Source organism: Condylostylus longicornis, unplaced genomic scaffold (genome assembly GCF_029603195.1).
Source record: "Condylostylus longicornis isolate FDR11 unplaced genomic scaffold, ASM2960319v2 ptg000004l, whole genome shotgun sequence".
Lineage (NCBI taxonomy): Eukaryota > Metazoa > Arthropoda > Insecta > Diptera > Dolichopodidae > Condylostylus > Condylostylus longicornis.
Window position 1 is genome coordinate 24,299,322 of NW_026577973.1, and position 24,116 is coordinate 24,323,437.

General features: G+C 28.4%; 1 protein-coding gene across 1 annotated transcript in view; it reads left to right on the forward strand.

Annotated features, from left to right (window-relative positions):
* The first annotated feature begins 6,054 nt into the window (after positions 1-6,054).
* LOC129607658 (protein pellino) overlaps positions 6,055-24,116 on the forward strand; it is a 38,662-nt gene continuing 20,600 nt past the window's right edge. Inside the window, exons 1-3 of the mRNA XM_055518801.1 lie at positions 6,055-6,095; positions 6,200-6,283; positions 18,577-18,808. Coding sequence (XP_055374776.1) covers positions 6,055-6,095; positions 6,200-6,283; positions 18,577-18,808 — 357 coding nt within the window. The remainder of the gene's footprint in view (positions 6,096-6,199; positions 6,284-18,576; positions 18,809-24,116) is intronic.

Here is a 24,116-nt window from a genome sequence, read left to right on the forward strand (position 1 = left end):
AAAAAATCCCAGGTTCGAACCCTGTAAAATGCGATTTGCTAGATGAACTTTTTTTTTTATTGATAATTTTATTTTTTTTAAAATGAAATTAAAAAAGCTTCTCCCTTACAAATCAATATCAGCGAGTTTCCGTTCTAAATATTTTTTTTGAAAATACCTTATTTGTAAAAAGTTAAGTGCAATGCAATAACATTTTCTTATAAAATTTTGCCCTAAAAATATATTGTCAAGAAGTTTAATGTACACTTATGTTTTGCTTACTAATACATTTTGCAACAGATCGCGAAAAGAATACATAACTAAATGCGTACGTACATACTTATTATAAAACAATGTAGATTTTATTAAAACATTACAATTTTCTTAAGAAAGTGATCACTTTTTGTTATAACTTACAGTTCCAAATATGAATTTACGTACGATACTCGTATTTATACCACCAAAAGTAAATAAAAAATTACCCCTACATGATGCAGTACCATTTTGTAAAAAACGGTAACAAAACATCTTGGGAGGGGGTGAAGGGGGAGGGCGGGCGGTTGGAATTCTTGCTTTTTCTGGGACCCTGGAGGCAAAACTCTATCTAATGCCTTTTGTCCCATGTCTCTAGCCCTTCTAGAAGTGACCGTACTTTTTGGTACCTGAGAAGTAGCTTTATATATATAATGTAAAATAGGATGGTTTTTGAAGAGTTATACAAAATATGAATAAACTATAGAATTATAAAGGGAAATTCAAGGTACTGCGTAGCCTGGTGGGTAGCGTGGTAGTCTCATAACCAGAAGGTTATTAGATCGATGCTTGCCTGGGATGTTATTGTATTTTTCTTTTTTTGGATTATTTAAAAATTTTTTTTTTCTTTTTAAATTTTTTGTTTTATTTTTTTTTTAATATATAACAGGTAAATATCATTTTAAAAATTTAAAGAAAATTTCTAAAAAAATATTGTTATAATAATTAAGTACATAAATATGTACGTAAATTTTTTTTAAAGCTTCCTAACTAATTTTTTTAAGCTTTCTAAATGAATTGAATAATATTCAAAACTGTGGTTTGGCATATAGAAACACATAATTATTAAATCATAAATTTTTAAAATAAAGAAAAGGTTTAGGCAAAAACAAAATAATAATTTTATTCAAATATATGTATGTACATATGAATGTATTAAAATTTAGCATTTTACAGTTTTTCGCTTGGAACAATAAAAATAAAATTCTAACTACATACATACGTACATACATATATTAAATTCTGTATGAATATTTTTTTAAAGCTTGGTGACGAAACATAATATTGAAAACAACAACAAATGAAGCATTATTATTCAGATGCCACAAAACATCTGATGTCTTTAACAAAAGCTAACATTTATTTACGTTAAAATTATTTCGATTTTCCGAACCAAAAATATGTGAGATCATTATAATTTTCAAATATTATTTATTTCTCGGTTTGTGTTTCTAATAATAACGTAAAACGTATCATTTATTTCTTGGTTTGTGTTTCTAATTATAAAAAGTATAAAAGAAAAACGTGCTTTTGTTATACAAAAATTTTTTCAGAAAATCTTAAAATAGACCTATTTCGGGGCTAAAAAGTTCCAATGTCAGATTTTTCTGGGACCCTGGAGGCAAAACTCTATCTAATGCCTTTTGTCCCATGTCTCTAGCCCTTCTTTTTGGTACCTGAGAAGTAGCTATATATATATAATGTATTTAAGATTCTTTTTATATATTCCTTTGCTCCTTTTACATACTGCCCCCTCTCTGATGAATTTTGTTTTTGAATTTAATTGAAGATAACTGAAAGGGTTCAGATCAAATAGTAGAATATGAAAGTATATTCTACATGTTCCTTCCATTTACTCTTGTTGAAAGCAGATTTTCTTTTATCCGTGAAAATGTTTTACATTTGCAGTTTTAAATTTAGTAAAGGTTTACAAAACAAATATTGTTCATGGATTTTATTTGATTTGATTAATTTAAACAGAGTATGCACACCCCGCGCTATTTAAATACGCACACTACATAGCTATAAATGTATGTCACAAAATCCATTAATTACAAAAAAAATTAAATTTCTTTGTAATGAGATTTAATGCTAATGTTGTTTTAATTTATTTATTTTTTAATCTTAAAATATTCTTCAGTTTTAAATTTAATTTATTAAACTTAAAATTTAAAATTTGTTAAACTTTAAGCTACATAATGTCCTTCTTTAAATTAAAATATTTTCAAGAAACCTTTGAAATGTTTTTTACATAAAAATAATTTTGTATTAACTCGTATATTGTACGAATTTTCCTTTTTAGACAAAATTTGTAAGGATTTCTATTTCTGGTATTGTTCGGCGTAGATATACTCAATAAGTGCCAATATTATATTATTATGTAAATCTTTTATGTTTATAGGGAAATATATGTACATATTATAGAATATGTACTTAGGTATTTAAAATACATTTTTTAAGGTAATGTGCTTAGTAGCAAAACTAATTATATTTTTTGTAAATTATTCTTTTATTATTTTATGTTACTTCACTAAAAAGGAACGCGTTGATTAGTACCATATCATACCGATACGTACATACTTATGCAATATAGTATTTGATATAAATGCAAAAATGTATATATAGCTATGTATACCTATATACAAACGTGAGGTTTCTGTAGCTTCAAATGTCAGAAAAATTTTTATTAAAAATAACATTTAAGCATTTAAATTTATTGGACATTTATGAGGCTTTCATTGATAACTCATTTAGTATATGTCTGTATTTATATAATTATGCATATATATGAACAACTGACAATTACATAGAAGCTGTACAAGTTGCAGTCGTCATAAAGAAATATGAAAATTAAAACTCATTTCGCTCAATAAATTCTCATACAATTATTTTCTACATATGTGTATGTATATATTTTACTAAAACGATATAATTTTAATAAAAAGTATAATTTAGAAAAATATTTTAATACAGTTATAACAAATAGAAAATTTTTTTTAAAACTGAAGTTTTACATGTTTCGAAAATTTCTAATCGAAACACGTAATAAATTTAAAAAATTATTACTAAAAGTAATGATGTATTTTTATACTAAATTATTTTTACCGACCGTATTGTGTAAACAATAGGTAGGTTATGTGATGGCAACAAATTTTGCATATCGAGTTTTCGGTGGGAGCGTACTTCTCCATAGTAGGGAAGTGTAAATAAACTACTTTTAGCAACCTGTCGGTCTGTCGGTCTGTCGGTTTGTCGGTCTGTCGGTCTGTCGGTCTGTCGGTCTGTCGGTCTGTCGGTCTGTGTGTGCACGCGTGTATCTCAAGTTCGGCTGAACCGATTTTGATGAAATTTTATATGTAAGTTTGTTTCCACCATGGCACGGATCGATCAACTTTTGGTATATATCAGGCCTCGGGAACTGCACTTTTTAGCGGGCCGATTTTACATTTCTCACCATTTTGAAGAAAGTATTCAACCGATTTACTTGAAATTTCATATATAAGCTTTGCTCGATCATACGCAAAAATTCCTAACTTTTGGAAGAAATCAGGCGTCAGCAACTGGGCGTTTACTACGGGCCAAATATACATTTTTGTGTATATAAAGAGAAATAATCAACCGATTTCATTGAAATTTAATACATGAATTCCTCGTATTAAAACAATGAACATGTAAATTTTTTGGAAAGATCAGGCATCGGCAACTAGACGTTTACTACGGGCCAAACATACACTTTTGTGTATATAAAGAGAAATAATCAACCGATTTCATTGAAATTTAATATATGAATTCCTCATATTAAACCAATGAACATATAACTTTTTTGGAAAGATCAGGGCTCGAGAACTGATTTGCGGGCCGATTTTACATTTTTCACCATATCCACAGAACAAATTTATGGAATTTCTTGAAATTTGATATTTGAGTTCTGGTTGTTACCGAAACTAACTGGCGAGCATTTCAGAGAATTCGGGTAGCACAAAGCAAAACTCTACTAAGAGCCAAATTTACATTTTTCTAAGTATGTTAACTATAAGCTTACTAATGTCCTAAAAATTGGAACGAAGTATTTAACAGACATTTTTATAATATTCTGTAACACTTTCATTTAACTAGACAATACACAATGCGGTCGGTTATGTGCTGACCACATCAGATTTTTTTTATAATATTTTGGGAAATTTTTCAATGTTGTGTATCGAATGTAACAAGAATGTATTCGTATTAGTAACATATCCATAATCTATCGCTTATGTACATAATGTAAGCTATTTCCAAAAGAAAAATTGAAGGAATGCAACTTTTATCTATTTATTTATTGTGTTTATAAATTTTAAACACAATTTAATATTAATTTAGTTTATTAAAATAATCAACAATTTTCACATTACTTTTATTGATTTTTTTTTTTTTAACATTTTATATTTTTTAGCATATTTGCAAAAATACTAGTAATTCTATTATTATAACCTATTATCGATTTAATAATATGTGAATGCTGTGTTTTAATTATTCTTTTAATTATACGAAAGGAGTTTTTTTTATTAATGAATATATTAGTGGGTCCAATGTGTTTGATAAAAGTCGTTAACATTACTTGGCTCCTTCTGGTACCTGCCATACAATTTTAGTAGTATAGTTTGGCCATATCTTAGATAATATTCAAATTTCACAATACTGAAATTTGGCATAAATTAATATGGTAATATGGCAACTTAAAGTCATAGTTTGTCTCATAGTCAGTTGTAGCATATTTATTCGTACATAGGATAAAAAATTCGTACGAGTATCACAGAGTTAACAAGGTCAACTCTATTTTTTCTCGTTTTTTGTTTAATTCTGCTCACAAAAATGTTATTAAAAATGATTGAATCAGTTTTTGTATTGCTTCACTTTATTGAATCTAAATTTCTGTTGTTTTTTGTTGTATTTCTAAATAAAAAAGAATAATGCAAAGCACTTTGAATGTGATTTATTATTTCATTAAGGAAGTCTTACAAAGTATAATATACATATTATATTTAACTTTCTTAACCTAAGTATGTCTCAGACGTTTTTTTTATATTTATAAACAGTTACTTCTGGATTATATACATATATACATATGTCAATAGATGACTGTATGAAGCACCCCGGGTGCATATTGTGCCTCACTCAGTTCCCTTAAAAATCATCAAAATCTACAATCCATTCCGGTTATTATGTGTAGATTAGTGTTTTTGAGCAAATAAAATTGGCTTATTAGTTGGAAAAATTTTGTTCTTGTTTCCGGCTTTTGATTAGTTTGCCAAAATATTGGAAATTTAATTTTTCAAATTCAATTTGTAAACAAATTGTGTTATAATTAAAAATGCAAAATAAAAAAGTCTTAGTCGTAGAACGACCCCTGAAATTATTGTTATTTTAAATTCTTTGTCTTTTCAAATTTTTAGTACTTTTTTTCTATGAGAAAAAGAACTAAATTAAATTTTCTTTTCTTGAAGAAAATTTAATGTGCCTGGAACTGTGTAAACTGTTTAATTTTGAAATTTTTATGGCTTCTAGATATCAATAATGGCTCATTTTGCCAGAAGAATTTTTTTCTAATCTGAGTATTTTCTTTTCCAAAGTAAAAAATATTCAATTTCGTCATTTCATTGCCATTAAATCGAATCTCTGTTAAAGCAAAGAAGTAACGGAAAATAACGAAATTTTACAGACATCAGACACTGTAATTAATTCTATCAATTTCTTCTATTTTACTGATCATCGGTTTGATCTGGCTTGATTAAAATCCGTCAAGAGAATTTTAGTTTATTATAATTAACAGTTTTAAAGCAAAAATATTGGAATCATCCAAATCGCATAAACCTGTTTGTTTATTTTCTTATTATTATTATATTGACATATGTAGATATGTATGAAGATTTCGCAAAAGGTTTGTTAAGTATATACCTAATTACCTTTTTTGAAACTTTAAAAATCAAAAATTTCTCAGTAACACATGAAATTATTTTCTTCAAAATTAAGTGTGGAGTAAAGACTCAAATTAGTAAAACTGCAATGTGTCCAGAAATGCAATTAGTTATTTCTTTAAACTCATAGTAATTTTTTTAAAACAAATTTTTTTGTATGGTAAATAATTTGTTTTGTTTGCCGAAAGTAATAGATTACATTTCTAATGTTCTTTTTTTAATTTTTATTACAGCACTGATGGAACTGAATCTCCTATACTCACAGATGAACCAGAAGAAAAACCTAGAATTAAATATGGTGAATTAGTCATTCTTGGGTGAGTAACACAATTTGATAAAAAACTTAAAGATTATTGGTTTAATTTAGAAAGTTGTACACACGAGGATTATACCACTCTTGAGAATTACAGCCATTTCTTGGCGAACTAATTAGGACAACTAAATTTTCATTCCCAAGAATTTTATTAACTATAGATTAAATATATGTATGGATATGGAATTAACATGTTCTAGTGAAGTTTTTTTATATAAAAAAGTTCTTTAAACTATTTCTTAATTTTTTCTTAATTTGTTGGTTTTAATTTCCTGTTCTTAATTTTTTTGTTTCTAAATTTGAGGATGAGGTAGTAATATTTAGTGGATATCCTAAATGTGAGGATGAGGTAAAAAATAGATGAGATATTGGTTTACTACGTCTCATTTAAAGGAACACTACAAATTTATTAGCTTTTGAGTACATCAGTTTTTTTAAATTAATAATCTCTCTCGTTAATAATATTTCAAACAGTTTTATATGAAAGTTGAAAGGAAGAGGGAGAAAAAAAAATTACAAAATAAAATAAAATTTTCAAAGAAAATTTCTGAAATTTAAAAGATGAAAAATGAAAGTAGCAAAATCGATTTTTGCTTATTGTACTCGTATACTTACAGAAATTTAAAAGCTCTAAAGTACGTACCTAAAAAAGGTAAAATCGATTGAAATTTGATAAATTATTAATAAAGAGAAAAAGGATATTGCAGCCTAAATTTACAACATTATAATAAAGTAATCTACACAAATAAGTAATATATTATAAAAAAACACTACTTCGGTTTAGAATAAACACATTTCCTTCTAAAAGTGATTACGTAGTTTATGTGTGAATCTTTTCAAAGTCAAAAATGTACAAGTTTTTTATAGAATTCTCAAAATTACTAAAAATAGTGAAATATGGATTTCAATAGTTCACGTAAGCTAAAATAGAAATCAAATGGTATAAGTGGTAATTTTTTGAGATTTCTACATAATTAAGAACATAAAGTAAAACATTTTTAAATTAAAATTTTATTTAAATTCGATTTTATTTACTTGCTTAGAACTATCTAGCCTTAAAATCAAGTATGTATGTAGTTATATTTCATATAATCAGGAATTTTTAGCACTTTTCCAAAAAATTTTTGAAAAAAAGTGCTTATTAGTTTCACTCTGTCCGTCCGTCCGTCCGTCTGTCCGTGTGTCTGTTTACAAAACTTCTACACCTTTGAAGATAGAAAGCTGAAATTACATAGATCTTTACTAGAAACTTATTTCTGTAGAACAAAATTTTTACCTCTTTTTATCTCACCCCCTCTAGAAGTTATACCCCCCCAAAACCCTAAAAATGGCCTTTTTTAACTATTTGTTGCAATGAAACCATAAGCATTTTTGAAATTTTGCAAACGCAGAAAGGCAGCGGCTGGCTTTCCCTAGCGCGCATTACTATAGTTAAACTTAAGAAAAACAAAATGGCCGTTCAAATTTACCGTTATCTAAAGCCTTTTTTTGCAAATTTTTGATTTCGTTTTTCTTCTAGACCCCAGCCTGTAGAAGCTTGAAATTTTAGGGGCTTATAGAAATTAACAAATAGTTCATTTCGTTAGAAGAAAATTTTTTTCCATCTCCACCCCCTCTCAAGTTATCGCCTCTTGAAATTTGTAAAATTTGAATTTTTGGCGCCTTATATTTCCGAAACCGCAAACGTTTTCAAATTTCTATAAACATAAAAAGCTAGAGGTAAACTCCATGACCTTAAAAAATACACATAATTATTTTTCCTAACTCACACAATTAAACCTTAAAATCGAGCATTATGTTAACCCCTCTTTATATTAATTTTTACTTTATTTCAAAGACTGCATAAATCGCTCATCCTAAATATAATATGCAATCGTTTCGTTTATGAATGAAAATAATTTTAATAGTGTGGGAGGTGTACATAGACTGTATTTAAAAGCAGTATTCTCACTTGTTGAAGAGAAAAGTGCTAGGAATGTTAGCGGTGTGGATTCATTAAATTGTAAACAAAGAATTTGTGAAATCCTAACTTTGAAATAGGTGGCGGAAGACTAGAATTATTTTAGAGAAATATGTTTCACAGTAAGTATTTGTGTATAAAATATCACTTTTTTATCTAAGAGGGTGTAGAAGCCCTGAAGCACACGCATAGACGGACAGAAAAAAATTAATAACCATATTTTTTCGAATTTTGTTGGAAATGTGTCAAAAAGAAAGTAGGGATATTTATTTAACAGAAATAAAAAAAAAATAAAATGTTGACTAATGTATAATGTCCTTCACCATTTTCGGTAATAGAGTTAATTTTTAAATTTGTATGGATTTTTCTTTTTTATTTTCATTTTTTTTTTATAAAAAGCATCCACACACACATACATACATATATTTGCCTTACTTCTGCTTTGTTGATTATAATGCGTAATATATTATTTTGTAATTTAAAACATGTAATGTGGGTATTATGGTAAAATTGTGCCTTAAATTTATAAATGCGGTATAATTGTACATATAGAATGTTAGTCTATCTATGTATATATTTATACATACTTATACTCGTATTGTATTAAATTCAGCGTATATGTAGGTATATGTGAATGAAAAATATTATACCTAGATATGTTATTAAGAAAATATAATTTAAATTTTTTGTGAAAATAATTTAAATGAAAAAAATAAATTAAAAATTTGTTAAATTTAAGTGTTCCTTTCTCTTAACGTTATTCTAGGACATTGATTTCTACCATTAACGCTTTTGTTTTCGTGTTGGCAAAGACAAAGTGGCTTTATAGATGTTCCTGCAAGCGATTTGCAAACAACATTCTCGTTTAATGGCCTTATTATTACAATAAAAGTTCGGATTTTTTTTATTCTAACACGGTTTTTAATTTGGAGTTATGGCTCAAACTGATTAATACAGTTTTTTATTATTAAAACAAGTTGTTCCTAAAAAGTTATAATTTAATTTATGAATTCAAAAAATAGTGTACGAGTTTTTGTAATTTAAGAATTCTAAATTTTTATTATAATAATCTGAAACTATTTTATTAAAAATGGAATGCTTGGAATGCTTAACGTATCATCGGTTCAAAACTAACCGTCTGCAAAAACTTATTTTTTTCTGAAACCGCACTAATACATTTATATGAAATTGAAAGTTCTATTTCTTAGTACATAGTTGATAAATGCATAAATACTGGAAGATTTGTATGTGAAACAGCAATTACAGTTTTCTTAATCAAAAGTAATACATTAATGTTAATTTACAATTTAAGCTTACTTTTAAGCTATATACTTATGTCCGCAATGTACACTATATACTCTAAATTGCACTTTTGTGGTTTGTTTAAGTGCTTTATTATTTATAATATATGCAGTTTATCTCAAAATGTATTTTTTAAATAAAAAATATTTGTTCTTGTATGCGCTTCTATATTTTAGATTTGGAAGGATATAAAGGATAATATGAAATCATTTAATTTTATTTATAAATAAAAATTCAATGTTTCGTCCATGAATTTGTTATTGAAATATTAAAATATATGAAAAAATATAGTATGTTTTGTAAATTATAATACAGTTATAGCGTACATTAAATGACCTTGGAATACATATGCATAATATGTAGTTTTTCAATACTGAAGAAAATAAATAAAATACAATATTTAATATGTTTTTCAAAAGAGTCTATAGAGACGTAATATGAGATTTCATTCTTGAATGAAAGAAAAACTTGAAAATTGAATTTGTAGTGTCGATGGCTAGATACGATTAAAAATTAATGAATATTACTGTGTTTTTATGACTTGGGAAATTTATAAAAATCAATAACTAAAGTGTTTTCATTATTCTTGCACCATGTTTTTACACATTATAATTATTGTTATTATCCCTTTTACAGCATTAAGTAAAATATTACTGAATTGTGGGTAATGGAAGCTTTAAAGTAAAGCGTTAGGAAAACTTTGAAAATATAAAATAGTTTTCAATGCAATGAAAGTAATCATAAAATATTTTGAATATTTTGATTTTAATTTCCAATTAAATCCTTTCATAAAAAAGTGGCGCTAGAACAACTGTTATTACGTTACTATTCACATAAGTGTGACCCATGTAATATAAATTATCTTTCGTAAATAAAGTAAATGCGAGCTATGTTCATATCAGTCAAAATTATTAAAACAATAATTTAAAAAGTAATTATGTATTTCAGAAATTATTCATTTTAGCTTAATTGAGTTGATGAAAATTGTGAATACATGTTATAAATAATTGTTTACATATACGAGTACATAGGCATATGCATTCGATATCAAAGTTATATCTGTTCTTATATTCATAGAATTACTGAGAATTTAAGTGTACAGTTTAAAACCTGGTTTTCAAATTTCATTTCATTATTATTTACGATATTTTTAAATACAAATTTACATAAATAGCTCAAATGCTAAAGCTCTCGGGAGGCGATTTGTTGGAATTTTTTAATTACTTTCATAATTCATAAGTTATTTTTTGATACCTGTACAAAAGATAATTGTACTAGAAAAAATAAAAATAAAGGTTTGAATTTTGTAATAAATATTATTCTATTAGTCATTAAAAAAAAACCCGCAAGATTTTTTTTCCTAAAAAACTCTAATGAAACGTCATCTGACAGCTTTAATCCTTGAAACGGACAGCCATTTATAAGTGAATGTTTTGTTTTTACCAAATTTTGCATGTTAAGATTTTGACAGATGGTATTTTTTGCCGATTTGCGTATTTCAAATCATTTTTGAAAATGACATACATATCTGATTAAGTTTACCTAATAACAGAAATTGACAAAACGAATTTTGAAGAATTTTTTTCTCTTTTTGTCTTATATTATGGTAAAGAAATATTTTTGGTCGGTGGTTTAAAAAAAAACTTGCAAAAGGTGGAAAATCATGTTTGGGATAGAAAAAAACTTTGTAAAATATTATCTAGGAAACTTGTTGAATATTTACAGCATATTATTTTGTAAATAAATATGGAAGTAAATTAAAATATTCTAAAAAACTCAAATAAATTTTTTTTACACACTGTACTTTCGACATACTTTTTTTTGCTATAATTAAAAATTTTATTTTTTTTTATGAAAAGCTGCGTTACATGTTCAACGGATTCGAATAAGCCCTACATACAAAACATTTGCAATGTTACGTTTAAAATATCACTTAGTTCGTCACTGGAAAAAGGCGTAGGTTTTGGCTTAATTATTTTTTTTTAAATTTATTGAGATATATTATAAAAAGTTTTACAAGACTTAGCATAGATTTAGTATAAGAAATTTTAATTTTAAATAAAATTAAGAACGGCAGAAGTGGATCTTGTTTCTTATAAGGAAAAAGTTTCACGTGAAGGCAAGAAGTAATGTCGCAATTCTTTAATAACTAGTAACTTATTGACATATTAATTCAATTATTATTTTCACCCACCATTTTTATGTGGTAACACAAATTTCGGAAGTCGAGTTTTCGATGGCAATGCACTTCTTCATAATTGGGGTGTATAAATAGATTATTGGTTTAAATTTTTTACTGGCAAATCTTACATTTTGAATATTTTTAAGAAAGTTTTCAACAGAATTTCTTGGAATTTTGTATATGTGTCAATAAGCTTGGTTTGACAGTTGATAACCTAACTTTTGGAAGAAATCAGGTATCAGCAATTAAACTTCTGTTACGGGTCAAATATTTAACCAAATTCCTTGAAATTTGATAAAACAGTTTAAAAGGCATTTTTATTATAATTTTTAAAGTGGAGAATATACCTTGATTATTTTTTTAAAAATCTTCAATGATAGAATTATAGATACACGCATGAATAATTGAATTTAGTTTTTACAAAACGATCGACGAAAGACCAGGAATGGATAAAATAAAAAGAAAAAAAATTAATACACAATCCTCCCTTATGAAAATGTTTTTATAAAGTAATACGAGTAAATGTCTTTTACAATAGGATTATAATGTCAATAATGTACGACTTTATGTCACATGTCACTATAATTAGGCTTGAAATTAGATCAATTTGAAGTATAAATACGTTATTCGTGTTATCACAAGTCAAAACTATATTTAAATAAGCTAAGCACATACATTTATTCAAATTATTAAACTTTTTTCATTATTGGAATATTTTAAAGAAATAAATTCGAAACAAGACAAAGCAGACAAAAGAACTCTATAGAAATTCTAATTATAATTCTACCGTCTATTTTAAGAGTATTTAAAGAGTATTTAAGAAAATATTTTAAAGTATTGATTATTCAATTAAGTGGGAATGTTTGAAAAACTTTCTTATTTGTGAAAAATTATTTCTTTTTTCGTATGATCATGAAAGTTTTTGTATACTTTTCTAATTTACTTCTCTCTATGATAATGCTTGTTCCAAAACTGTTTCAAAACGCAACAAAAGAGATTTTTTTAAAAAGAAACAAGAACATTAATATTTTTATTGCAATTTTTTTTCTTGCTTGTTATTTGTTAGCAAACTAAGCTTGTAATTATTATAAATCGAATAATAAAATAATCGAATGGAGGCTTGCTTTATCGATTATAATAAAATAAAAATAATCATTATCATCATTGTTGGCTCAGCGATCCATATTGAATCTTGGCCTCCTTTAAAAGATTTCTCCACTCATCTCTGTTTGCGGCGATTGATCTCCAATTCCTCCGATTTAAATTTTCAGCAATTTTTTCGATATTATCTAGCCAACGTAGTTTTGGCCTACCAACATTTCTCTTTCCTTCTGGACCATATTTAAATATTTTGTTTGTTGCTTTATCTTGGTCCATTCTTGATACATGGCCAGCCCACTTTAATTGTTGAATTTTAATACGGCTACTTAATTTTGACTCTTTTAAAACGTTATAACATTCTTCATTGGTTCTTAGGCGTATTGAACCATCTTCCTCTATTCTTGGCCCCAAAATCCGTCTGATTATTTTTCTTTCAAATACGTCAAGTTTGTTTTCATCACTCCTTTTCAGAGTCCAAGTCTCAGCACCATATATAAGAACTGGCACAATTAACGTTTTATATAATTGGATCTTTGAGTTTTTACTTAATAAGTTCGATCCCATAATTTTTCAATCGTTCATTTATTTCTTCGGTGCAGTCGTTTGATATATTGATAATCGACCCAAGATATTTGAAACGATTGACCCTTTCAAAACTATGCTCATTGAGAACGATTATTTGGTCATTAGTAGTGTGCTGGTTACTCATGTACTTCGTTTTGCTTGCATTTATAACTAATCCAATTTGCCTTGCTGATTCTTCAAAACTTTTGAAATTTTCTTTTAATGTGTTGATGTTTCGAGCAATAAGGTCCACGTCGTCGGCGAAAGCCAAAATTTGTGAGGACTTATTCCAAAGGCAGCCGTTCGTTTCAATTTTCGATGAACGTATTATTTTTTCAAGAGCGAAGTTAAATAACGTTGGAGAAAGCACATCACCTTGCTTTACTCCATAATATGCTTCAAAAGGTTCCGACAATTCTCCTTGAACTCTGACGTAATTCTGATTTTTACTTGTGGCCATCTTTGATAAGTTGACTAGTTTCTTAGGTACACCGAATTCCACCATGGCCATCCATAGTTTATCACGTTGTATAGAGTCGAAAGCCTGTTTGAAATCAATAAACAAATGATGAAATTTATAATTATATTCTGCGCTTTTTTCAATTAATTGCCTGATGGTAAAAAGTTGGTCAGTTGTCGATTTTCCAGGCGTAAAATCAGCCTGGTAATCACCAATAACTTCTTGGGTATATACTTTTAATCTATTGTTTAATATAGAGGTGAATATTTTATAAGCTACACATAATAGTGTAATTCCTCTATAATTTTGGCAATCCAATTTATCTCCTTTTTTATATAAAGGTACAACTATACCTTTGTGCCATTCATCAGGCATACTTTCTTCTTTCCAAATCTTTTTTACAAGTTTATGTAGTTCTTTTTCTAGAAGAATACCACCACTCTTAAACATTTCACCCGGTATCTCATCAATACCACTGGCCCTGTTATTTTTCAGATTCTTTATACTTTCATGCATATCCTGTTCTGTGGGCTCTTCGATATACACTTCAGCTGTACTAAATTCGTTTTTATGTTCGTTTGTTCTGATAATGTTTGAATTATATATAAATCATTAAAGTGATTTGCCCACCTTTTAAGTATTGATGTTTTTTCTTGCAGTATATCTCCATTCGTATCTCTACAAGCGACAACAGTAGGATTAAAATCATTTGTTATACATTTCATTTCTTTGTAGAATTTTTTTGCGTCATTTATTTGTCTAAAATTTTCAATATTTCTTAGTTTGCTTTCCAGCAATGCTCTTTTCTTTCTTCTAAATAAATTTTGTGCTGCATTCCTTAGTCTTTTATATTCCAGAAAATTCGTTCTCGTATTTCGATGCAACATCTTTTGCCTGGCGTCGTTTTTTAGATTATTTGCCAATAGGCATTCATCATCCCACCAGCCATTTCTTTGAGCTCTAGCTGTTGTTTTTAGAACTCGATCTGAGGCTCTTGTGACTGCCGATTTAATTCTGTTCCAGTGGTTATTAATGTCCGTATCATTTATACTGCCATTCATATCATTGTTTGTCAAATTTTGGTTTATATGATCAACGAACTGGTTTTTAATGTCACTATCTTTTAGGCGGCTCACATCCCATTTCTTCTTACTTCTTTTCCTTTCTTTTCTTTCAGAGGATATTCTTGCTTTAAAAACAGCACACACCAGGAAATGATCAGTATCGTGTGATGCCCCCCTAAAACTTCTGACATCCTGAATGTTGTTTCGATGTCTAGAATCGATCAGAAAATGGTCTATTTGGGTTTTAAAATTTCTACTTGGGGCAATCCATGTCTCCTTATGAATACGTTTATGTTCAAAGGTCGTGCTACTAATAACCATTCTACGGTATTGTGCCAGATCTACTACTCGACAACCATTGTCATTTGATTCTGTATGCAAGCTGTGTGGAGTTGATGATGTTCTCCCTATTTGAGCATTAAAATCTCCTGCAATTATTTTTATATCATTTTTCGGCAATTCATCATACAACTGATTTAAGTTATTATAAAATAAATCCTTTTCTTCTTCACTTTTATCCTCTGTAGGTGCATGAACACAAATAATCGCCAAGTTGAAGAATTTCGTTTTAATTCTTAAAGCAGACAATCTCTCATTTTTTGCTTTAAAGTCTATAATGTTATTATTTATTTGTTTTGATACAACAAAGCCAGTTCCAAACATATGTACATTATTTTTGTTACCACTAGAATATATGACGTATTGACCAGAGTTAAAAATTTTTTCTCCTAAAAATCTGGTCTCCTGTATCGCAGTAATTTGTACCTTATATTTCGTTATTTGTTCTAATAAGTTTTTAAGAGCGCCAGGTTTATATAAACTTAATACGTTCCATGTTCCTAATCTCATTTTCATCTCATAATCCGTGTTCTTTGCGAGGGTCTTTTTCCGTTTGATCAATCTGCTGTTCATCCGAGGCATCTTTCTAGGTCCCAATACAGAAGCGTGTTTCACGAGACAAGGTTGTAAGCCTTGCGCTCAACCCCCTACCAGGAGGACCGGCAATTAGTATTATAACCCCTAAGAGAGGGTGGTCTGGCTATCCCCCCAGACACTGGGCTAGATTTTTCTGAGGATCGGTGTAACCTTTACCTCAAACCCTCCTCCTTTTCCCGGGCTTGGGACCGGCAGATAGCAAATTGCAATCAGGCGGAGTTATAAAAATAATATTTAATTATTTTCTAAATACTACTCCATAACAATATAAAAGCTACTTATTCTGCTTATTAGAAATTAAAAATTTTTGTATTTCCTTTCGTTGTGGAATGTGGAATTATTTTCTAGCTCAAAATTAACTCAAAATATTATAATTTAGAGCTTTAAAAGTGAAAAAGTAATAATACACACTTACTTTCACTTATGTCTGTTTAATTTGAGTATGGTATAATATGCTGGGATCGGTGAGTAAGGTGTTGTTTGGTACGCTTAAATTTTTGAGATGCCACAGAAAAATAGTGTGTGTAGTAGACTATAAAGAAGCAAAACTTTAAAAAAAAATTTGCTAAGTTTGAATAGTCTGCTATGTTATATGTTGAAATAAGTTTTTCTTGTGAATTTTATTTACGTGTTACGTGTAAGTAAGTTCTGAAAATACTAAGTTAAATCGTTTTTACGAGTACATGCTTCTAAGTATTTAAGAAAGTTAAATTTTTAACATTTTTGTTAAAGTATAAAATGATGTGGTAGTAAAGTTATCCTAAAAAATATAACAACGGTAATCTATAAAAAATGTCGGATCAAACCACTGAATGGAAAATAAAGATATGTATTTCTTTTCCATAAAAAAAAGAGTAATTTCTATGTTTATTAACTCAATGAAATTTCTTCATACAAGTTAAAGGCAAAAAAATTTAAAAAATTTTCTCTTCGAACTGTACTCGAACCAGTCACCTACCGCTTTCCAGGTGAACACTCTACCAATCGAGCTACAGAGGTATGAAGAAATTGCCAACAAATTGTTCTTCACATTGCTTTATACTGTAATCCACATGATTTATATTTTTATTATTCTTATTAGGATACCAAAATATTCCATTATTAAGTCCAGAATTAAGTTAGTTAAAAAAATGTAAAATTTTAACATTTATTAGAATGTAAGAATGTAAAAGAATAGAATGTGGAATAAAGATATTGTACAATATGAAATAGCGGATTAGTAAATGAACATAGTAACAAAATGTTATCAGTATAGAAATGTGATCAGTAATACCAACAGTATGATGGCCATTCCATTGCCATGTTTCTGTCATGTTTAAAATCTGGCATTTCACTTCTGATATTTTATGTCTATTTTTATCTATATAGAAAACTGAAGTTATAATGTATTTGATTTAGAGTTTATTTTTTTCCTTAAACATTTGTTTAAGTTCACTCTGTTATTCTTTATTCAAGTTTATTGAACTATATTGAAATATATAAGAGGAAATTACTCGTAGGAATATGATTATTTTCGTTTTTTTTTTTTTATTTTTTTTAATTTAGAGACGTGTACCTACCATAATTTTTTGGTGGTAATACAATTTTTAGAATATCTCGTCATGTAATTCTTTGATTAATTCTCATCGGAATTAAAAAAAATACCACTATAGCTTTTAGCATATAAGTTATTTTGGATCAGAAGAATAAAAAAATTCATGAATATAATTTCATAAAACTCTTAATCTATATTTTTAAATGCTTTATCCAAGCGAGCCACACAATTTCTATTTGGTAATCGTTTATATGTTTAAACTTTGTCGTTAAGTTTCATCAAGTTGGTTGATTTGGTTGTCAAGTTGATATTTATTTTTGTAAAGTTTTAATAAAATTGCCGCCGTATAATGCAATGATTACTGTATTTTTATCCATAAATATGTATTTAACATAATTGTATTGTATAGGAGCTACGAAAACATAATTATTTGTGTCAAGTCAAAAGGTGTTCCGTTGTTTCATAAAAAATTCACAAATGAGAAAACCTTTGGAGACTTTAAGTTGAAATTATATGAACCATTTTATATACATATGAATTAAAGAATTTTACTTAAGGACGCTATTAGAGCTAATTTTAAACAACATACTTAGTATTTAGAATTTAGTAAAAAAACAACCCATGATTTCATTTAAAAAAATATGTATTTGGGCAATTCATTAATATATGTATGTATGTAAATGCATTTAACATATTTCGGCAGAGACAACTGTATTTTAGAATTACGACATGATTATGAAGTTACAATTTATAGGCATGGTAAAATGTGCTGTTCATTTACTCTGTAAAGTAAAGCATTTTAAGTTTCTGAATTTCATTCGATTAAATTTTATTACAAATTTAAATTCTTTCATAAAAATAGCTTTCAAAAAATGTTTCTAACATTAAAAAATTAAAATGTACAGCAACAAATGACTATATATGCGCTATATATAATATCTTTTAGAAGTTATACAATATTCAAAAGTCTATTCTATAGTTTTTTTAAGAAAAATTTAACTTTAATTTTCGAACACCATTTCTGTTAGAATTCATCCATTAAAAGTACAATGAATAACTCATTGTTTTCACTTACAAATGCACATGCATATCAATGTTTGTTTTTTCTTAACATGCATAATTAAACATTTTCTCTAATTATTTATTTTGAATACAATTAATTTCTTTGCCATTGTTTTTTGTTATTTTATATAGATACAATGGATTTTTACCACAAGGTGATAGAGGGCGACGGCGTTCAAAATTTGTTTTATATAAACGCACAGAAGCAAATGGAGTTAAAAGATCAAAACATTATATAGTTCAATCACCACAAACGTCAAAAGCCATACTGGATGCAAATCAACATTCAATATCATATACACTGTCCAGAAATCAGGCTGTAATTGTTGAATATAAAGAAGATCCGGAAACAGATATGTTTCAGGTTGGTATACGAAATATTATTTTCATTATTTTTAGTTTAGACGGTTTTTTTATGTGACTCGAATTAATTTTTTTGTTTTTTTTTTTAAAAAAAAAATTTATTTTCTTTTAACAGCAATGTTAAATAAAAAGCAGACTAACTTCAGAAAACAAACAACTTTTACTAAAGTGCAAATCAATTGTGCTTAAAAATAATCTTACACTGAAAAGTTTCAAAAATTTCTTTCTATTTTTTGTCCTATTTTGTACGTTAGTGAAATGTTCCCTCTTTCCTATGTAGTATTGTTGCGTCCAAGTGAACAGCAACGCAATGTGTTTTTGAAATTTTTCATGAGCGTTAGAATTTAAATTGAAAAATATTTTTATATGATGAAACAATTAAATATTTTAGCACTATTGTGGATATATAAAAAGTATTATGAAAATGAGATTCCATTTTGAATATCAATCTTGCAATTAAAGTATTTGAATCGTATGTCAATACGTGGCCAACAAGAAGCAATGGGAAACTTTCTAAAAATATTCACCTTAAACATATTGCAGACGACTTTTTATGCATTTACTTTTAACTTTGATTAGTTTGCAATCTCGCACAAAAACATATGCTAATTATTTAATGTTGTTGCTAAGAAAAATTAAGAGATTCCATAAGCTAAAATCTAAAAACGTGCAAAGTTTTTATTGTTTATCAATAGCGGCGTTTGATGTTCACGCGATGGAATAAAATAATTATATAAAATTGGCTGCTTGCCCTCTTATTCAATTTCTTAATGAGTTCTCTGTGTTATTTTACAGTTACGAACTACGGATAATATAACTCAATTTACTTGAGGTTTATACAACATTAGTAAAATACAAAAGAAATTATTGTTTACGGTCGAACCTAAATAATTTGAAGAAAAGAATTTTATTAATAATGAATTCGGATAAATTTTTGCTTACTTAAAGTATAATATTAACAAGTAAAAACGTTTCAGTCGGTATAAACCGATTGAATTATACCCTGCACCTTTCGTTATTGTGTAGCAATTACTTGAACCTCTAAAATCATTCTATAGAAACTTCACGGACATGTCTGACCTATAATTGGACATCCGACTGCCAAGTTTCATGAATCTGACCTTATAATTTTTCCAAATATTTAAAATTAGATTTTGGAGTTGTATGGTAAGTACCTGAACCTGCCAAGCAATTCCACCAAAACTTCACAAATATATTTGATCTATAATCGGACACACAACTGCCAAGTTTCATGAATCTGACTTTATTATTTTTCCAAATATTAAGAATAAGCTTTTAGACTTGTATGGGATCTACTCGAACCTGTTAAGCAATTCCACCAAAACTTCAGAAATATATGTGACCTATTACTCAACATACAACTGCCAAGTTTCATGAATCTGACTTTATTATTTTTCCAAATAGGTAAAATAAGCTTTTGGAGTTGTATGGCAAGTACCTGAACCTGTCAAGCAATTCCATCAAAACTTCACAAATATATCTGATCTATAATCGGACACACAACTGCCAAGTTTCATGAATCTGACTTTATTATTTTTCCAAATATTAAGAATAAGCTTGTAGACTTGCATGGGAGCTACTCGAACCTGTCAAGCAATCGCACCAAAACTTTATGTCGGACCTATAATTGGACACACGACTGCCAAGTCTCATGAATTTGACTTTATTATTTTTCCAAATATTTAAAATAAGCTTTTAGACCTGTATGGGAGCTACTCGAACCTGTCGAGCAATTCCACCAAAACTTCAGAAATATATTTGAGCCATAATTGGACACATGATTGCCAGGTTTCATGAATCTGACTTTATTATTTTGCCGAATATAAAAAATTTGCTGTAGGAGTTGTATGGCAGCCACCCGAACCGGAGCAGCTATCCCATTATCATTTTTAGAGCATGTGCAGAATATAATTGGACACATGTATACAAAATTTTATATTTATACCTTTATTAGTTTTTGAAATATTTAAAATAAACTCTTTGAGTTGTATGGCAGCTACCCGAACCCGTTGTCCGAATTAGTCCAATAACAATAGGGCTCGTCTTTGGCACAACAGAAAAAACTTGTGAAAGTTTGGTGTCGATTGCATTATTCGTTTTTGAGTTATCGTGCGATCGGACGGACGGACGGACGGACGGACGGACAGACGGACATGTCTAAATCGACTCAGAATTTTACGCTGAGCAAGAATATATATATATGTCCATACCGCAGATGACTCCTTCAAGTAGTTACAAACTCCATACCAAAGTTAATATACCCTTCACGAAGTGCAGGGTATAAAAACATACATCTTCTTATTAAGTCCGAAGCTTCTTATTTGTCCGCTATATTTGTAAAAAACTCGAAAGAATTCGAACAAGTTGTAACATCCTATAATCCTATTAAACTTTTTAGTTGTTTAGTTGGTCTTGACTTGGTATCTCGTAAATCTTTTAATATCTATACTGAATTATGTCAATGTATAAGTTTTTTATGACTCAGTGTTTTTTTTCTCTTTTGCAACTGGCTAACAATATTAAATAAATACAAATAATGAACTTACAGCATACATGTTTCTTCGTTTTTTTCAGTATTTGGGAGTATATTTAAAATTTTTTAACAAAATTGGAAAAATCGTGCTTTTGGTCTCATTCTACCCGTTCGTCTGCTTTCAAAATGAAAAATGACGATTTTCAAATTTACAAATGGAGTTTTTTGAGAAATCAGTTTCTGAAGAAGAAAACTTTTGCTTATATTTCCTATTGATAGTTACATTATCAATAGGATAATAAATACAAACTAATATTTAAATTCCGTAAATGTAAACGGAAACCTACGTTCTTTCAAAATTTTTATCATATGTCTGTCTAAGACAGGAAGATGCAGATGTCGGGAATTTTAATAGCTTGTAAAAATTAATAAGTAATTAAATTGTGATTGAACAAATTGTTTTTTACTTCTCTATGAAACGCTTTATCGGCTATCTCTTCTTAAAATTAACAATTTCAAATTGTCGTCAGTTTATTATATCGAAACTGTAAGCTTTTCCAAAATCCTAAAAAAAAGAGCCGGCCGTAAAGTCTGTTTTCAAAAAATATATTTATCCATTTTATTGACCCAATTAAATACCAAATTCGATCGGCAAATTAATGTTCGATTCCTCAATTTTGGAGGTATGCAGGAAATTGACGTACGTAAATGACGAGCTCATGCAATAATACAAAAATTTACAATAATGCAAACAACATCTTCAATTGTTTAGGTAATGTTGAAAACTACAAATCTGATCGGATTTATTTTTCATGCTTTTCTTTACCATTTTTATTGATACTTTTAACTTATTGTTATAAAATTACTTATTTTTTGTTTTTATTTAATGTCGCATTCAAATGTTTTTTTCTTCTGCAAAAGATGCTTTCTTACTGTTGGTGTTACTGCAATTTTATATTGTATAGGACTTACAATAATTTTATTTGAGTTAAACCGTAATGAATAGTTTAATTGTCCATTGAAATAGTTTTCTCTTTTGTTTGATTTTAAATGTTTATTGCAATTGCAGTTGTACGTTAGATATGATGCTGAGTTTTTGCATTTATAATGACCGATGAATAAAAGAATTAATATTTATGTTTAGATGAATTCTGTGAAAACATGCTTGAATGTCTCTTTTTACCGACCGCGTTGCATACAATAAAGGAGGTTAAATAAGTGATAACTCCATAATAGGGAAGCTATTTTCAATAAACTATTAAAGTAAATAAACTATTTTTAGAGAGATGGCGATCTATCGGTCTGTCTGTCTATCTGTTTACTTTTATACGCGTGTATCTCTAGATCTGCTGAACCAATTCTGATGAAATTTTATATATGAGTTTATTTTAGCTTTGACATGGATTGATCAATTTTTGAGATATATTAAACTTCGGGAACTGAACCTCATTGCAGGCCGATTTTATATTTTTGCGCATATAAGAGGAAATAATCACTCAATTTCTTTGAAATTTAATATATAAATTCAAGATGTTAAAAAAATGAACCTACAAATTTTTTGGAAAGATTAGGACTCGACAACCGAACTGGAGGACATTTCTATAAATTTTTTACTATATCTACAGATCGGGTTGATGGCATTTCTTGAAATTTGTTATTTCAGTTATAGTTTTTACCTAAACGAATTGGTGAACTTTTCAGGGAATTTGGATGGAACAAAGCGAAATTCTACTAAAAACCAAATTTACATTTTTCTAGAGATGTTAACTAAAAGTTTACTCTAACGTCACCAGTTTATATGACCAACTCATAATCTTCTTTATCATTTTCGCTAAACTAGACAATATACATTATGGCCGGTTATGTGCTGGCCCCATTATATTTACCGACCGTATTGTGTAAACAATAGGTAGGTTATGTGATGGCAACAAATTTTGCATATCGAGTTTTCGGTGGGAACGTACTTCTCCATAGTAGGGAAGTGTAAATAAACTATATTTAGCAACCTGTCGGTCTGTCGGTCTGTCGGTCTGTCGGTCTGTCGGTCTGTGTGTGCACGCGTGTATCTCAAGTTCGGCTGAACCGATTTTGATGAAATTTTATATGTAAGTTTGTTTCCACCATGGCACGGATCGATCAACTTTTGGTATATATCAGGCCTCGGGAACTGCACTTTTTAGCGGGCCTGTTTTACATTTTTGAACATTTTGAAGAAAGTATACAACCGATTTACTTGAAATTTTATATATAAGCCCAGCTCGACCATCCGCAAAAATTCGTATGTTTTGGAAGAAATCAGGCATCGGCAACTAGACGTTTACTACGGGCCAAATATAAATTTTTGTGTATATAAAGAGAAATAATTAACCGATTTCATTGAAATTTAATATATGAACTCCTCGTATTAAAACAATGAACATATAAATTTTTTGGAAAGATCAGGGCTCGAAAACGGATTTGCGGGCCGATTTTACATTTTTCACCATTTTAAAGAAAGTATTCAACCGATTTACTTGAAATTTCATATATAAGCTCAGCTCGATCATACGCAAAAATTCCTAATTTTTGGAAGAAATCAGGCATCAGCAACTGGGCGTTTACTACGGGCCAAATATACATTTTTGTGTATATAAAGAGAAATAATCAACCGATTTCATTGAAATTTAATATATGAATTCCCCGTATTAAAACAATGTACATGTAAATTTTTTGGAAAGATCAGGCATCGGAAACTAGACGTTTACTACGGGCCAAACATACGCTTTTGTGTATATAAAGAGAAATAATCAACCGATTTCATTGAAATTTAATATAT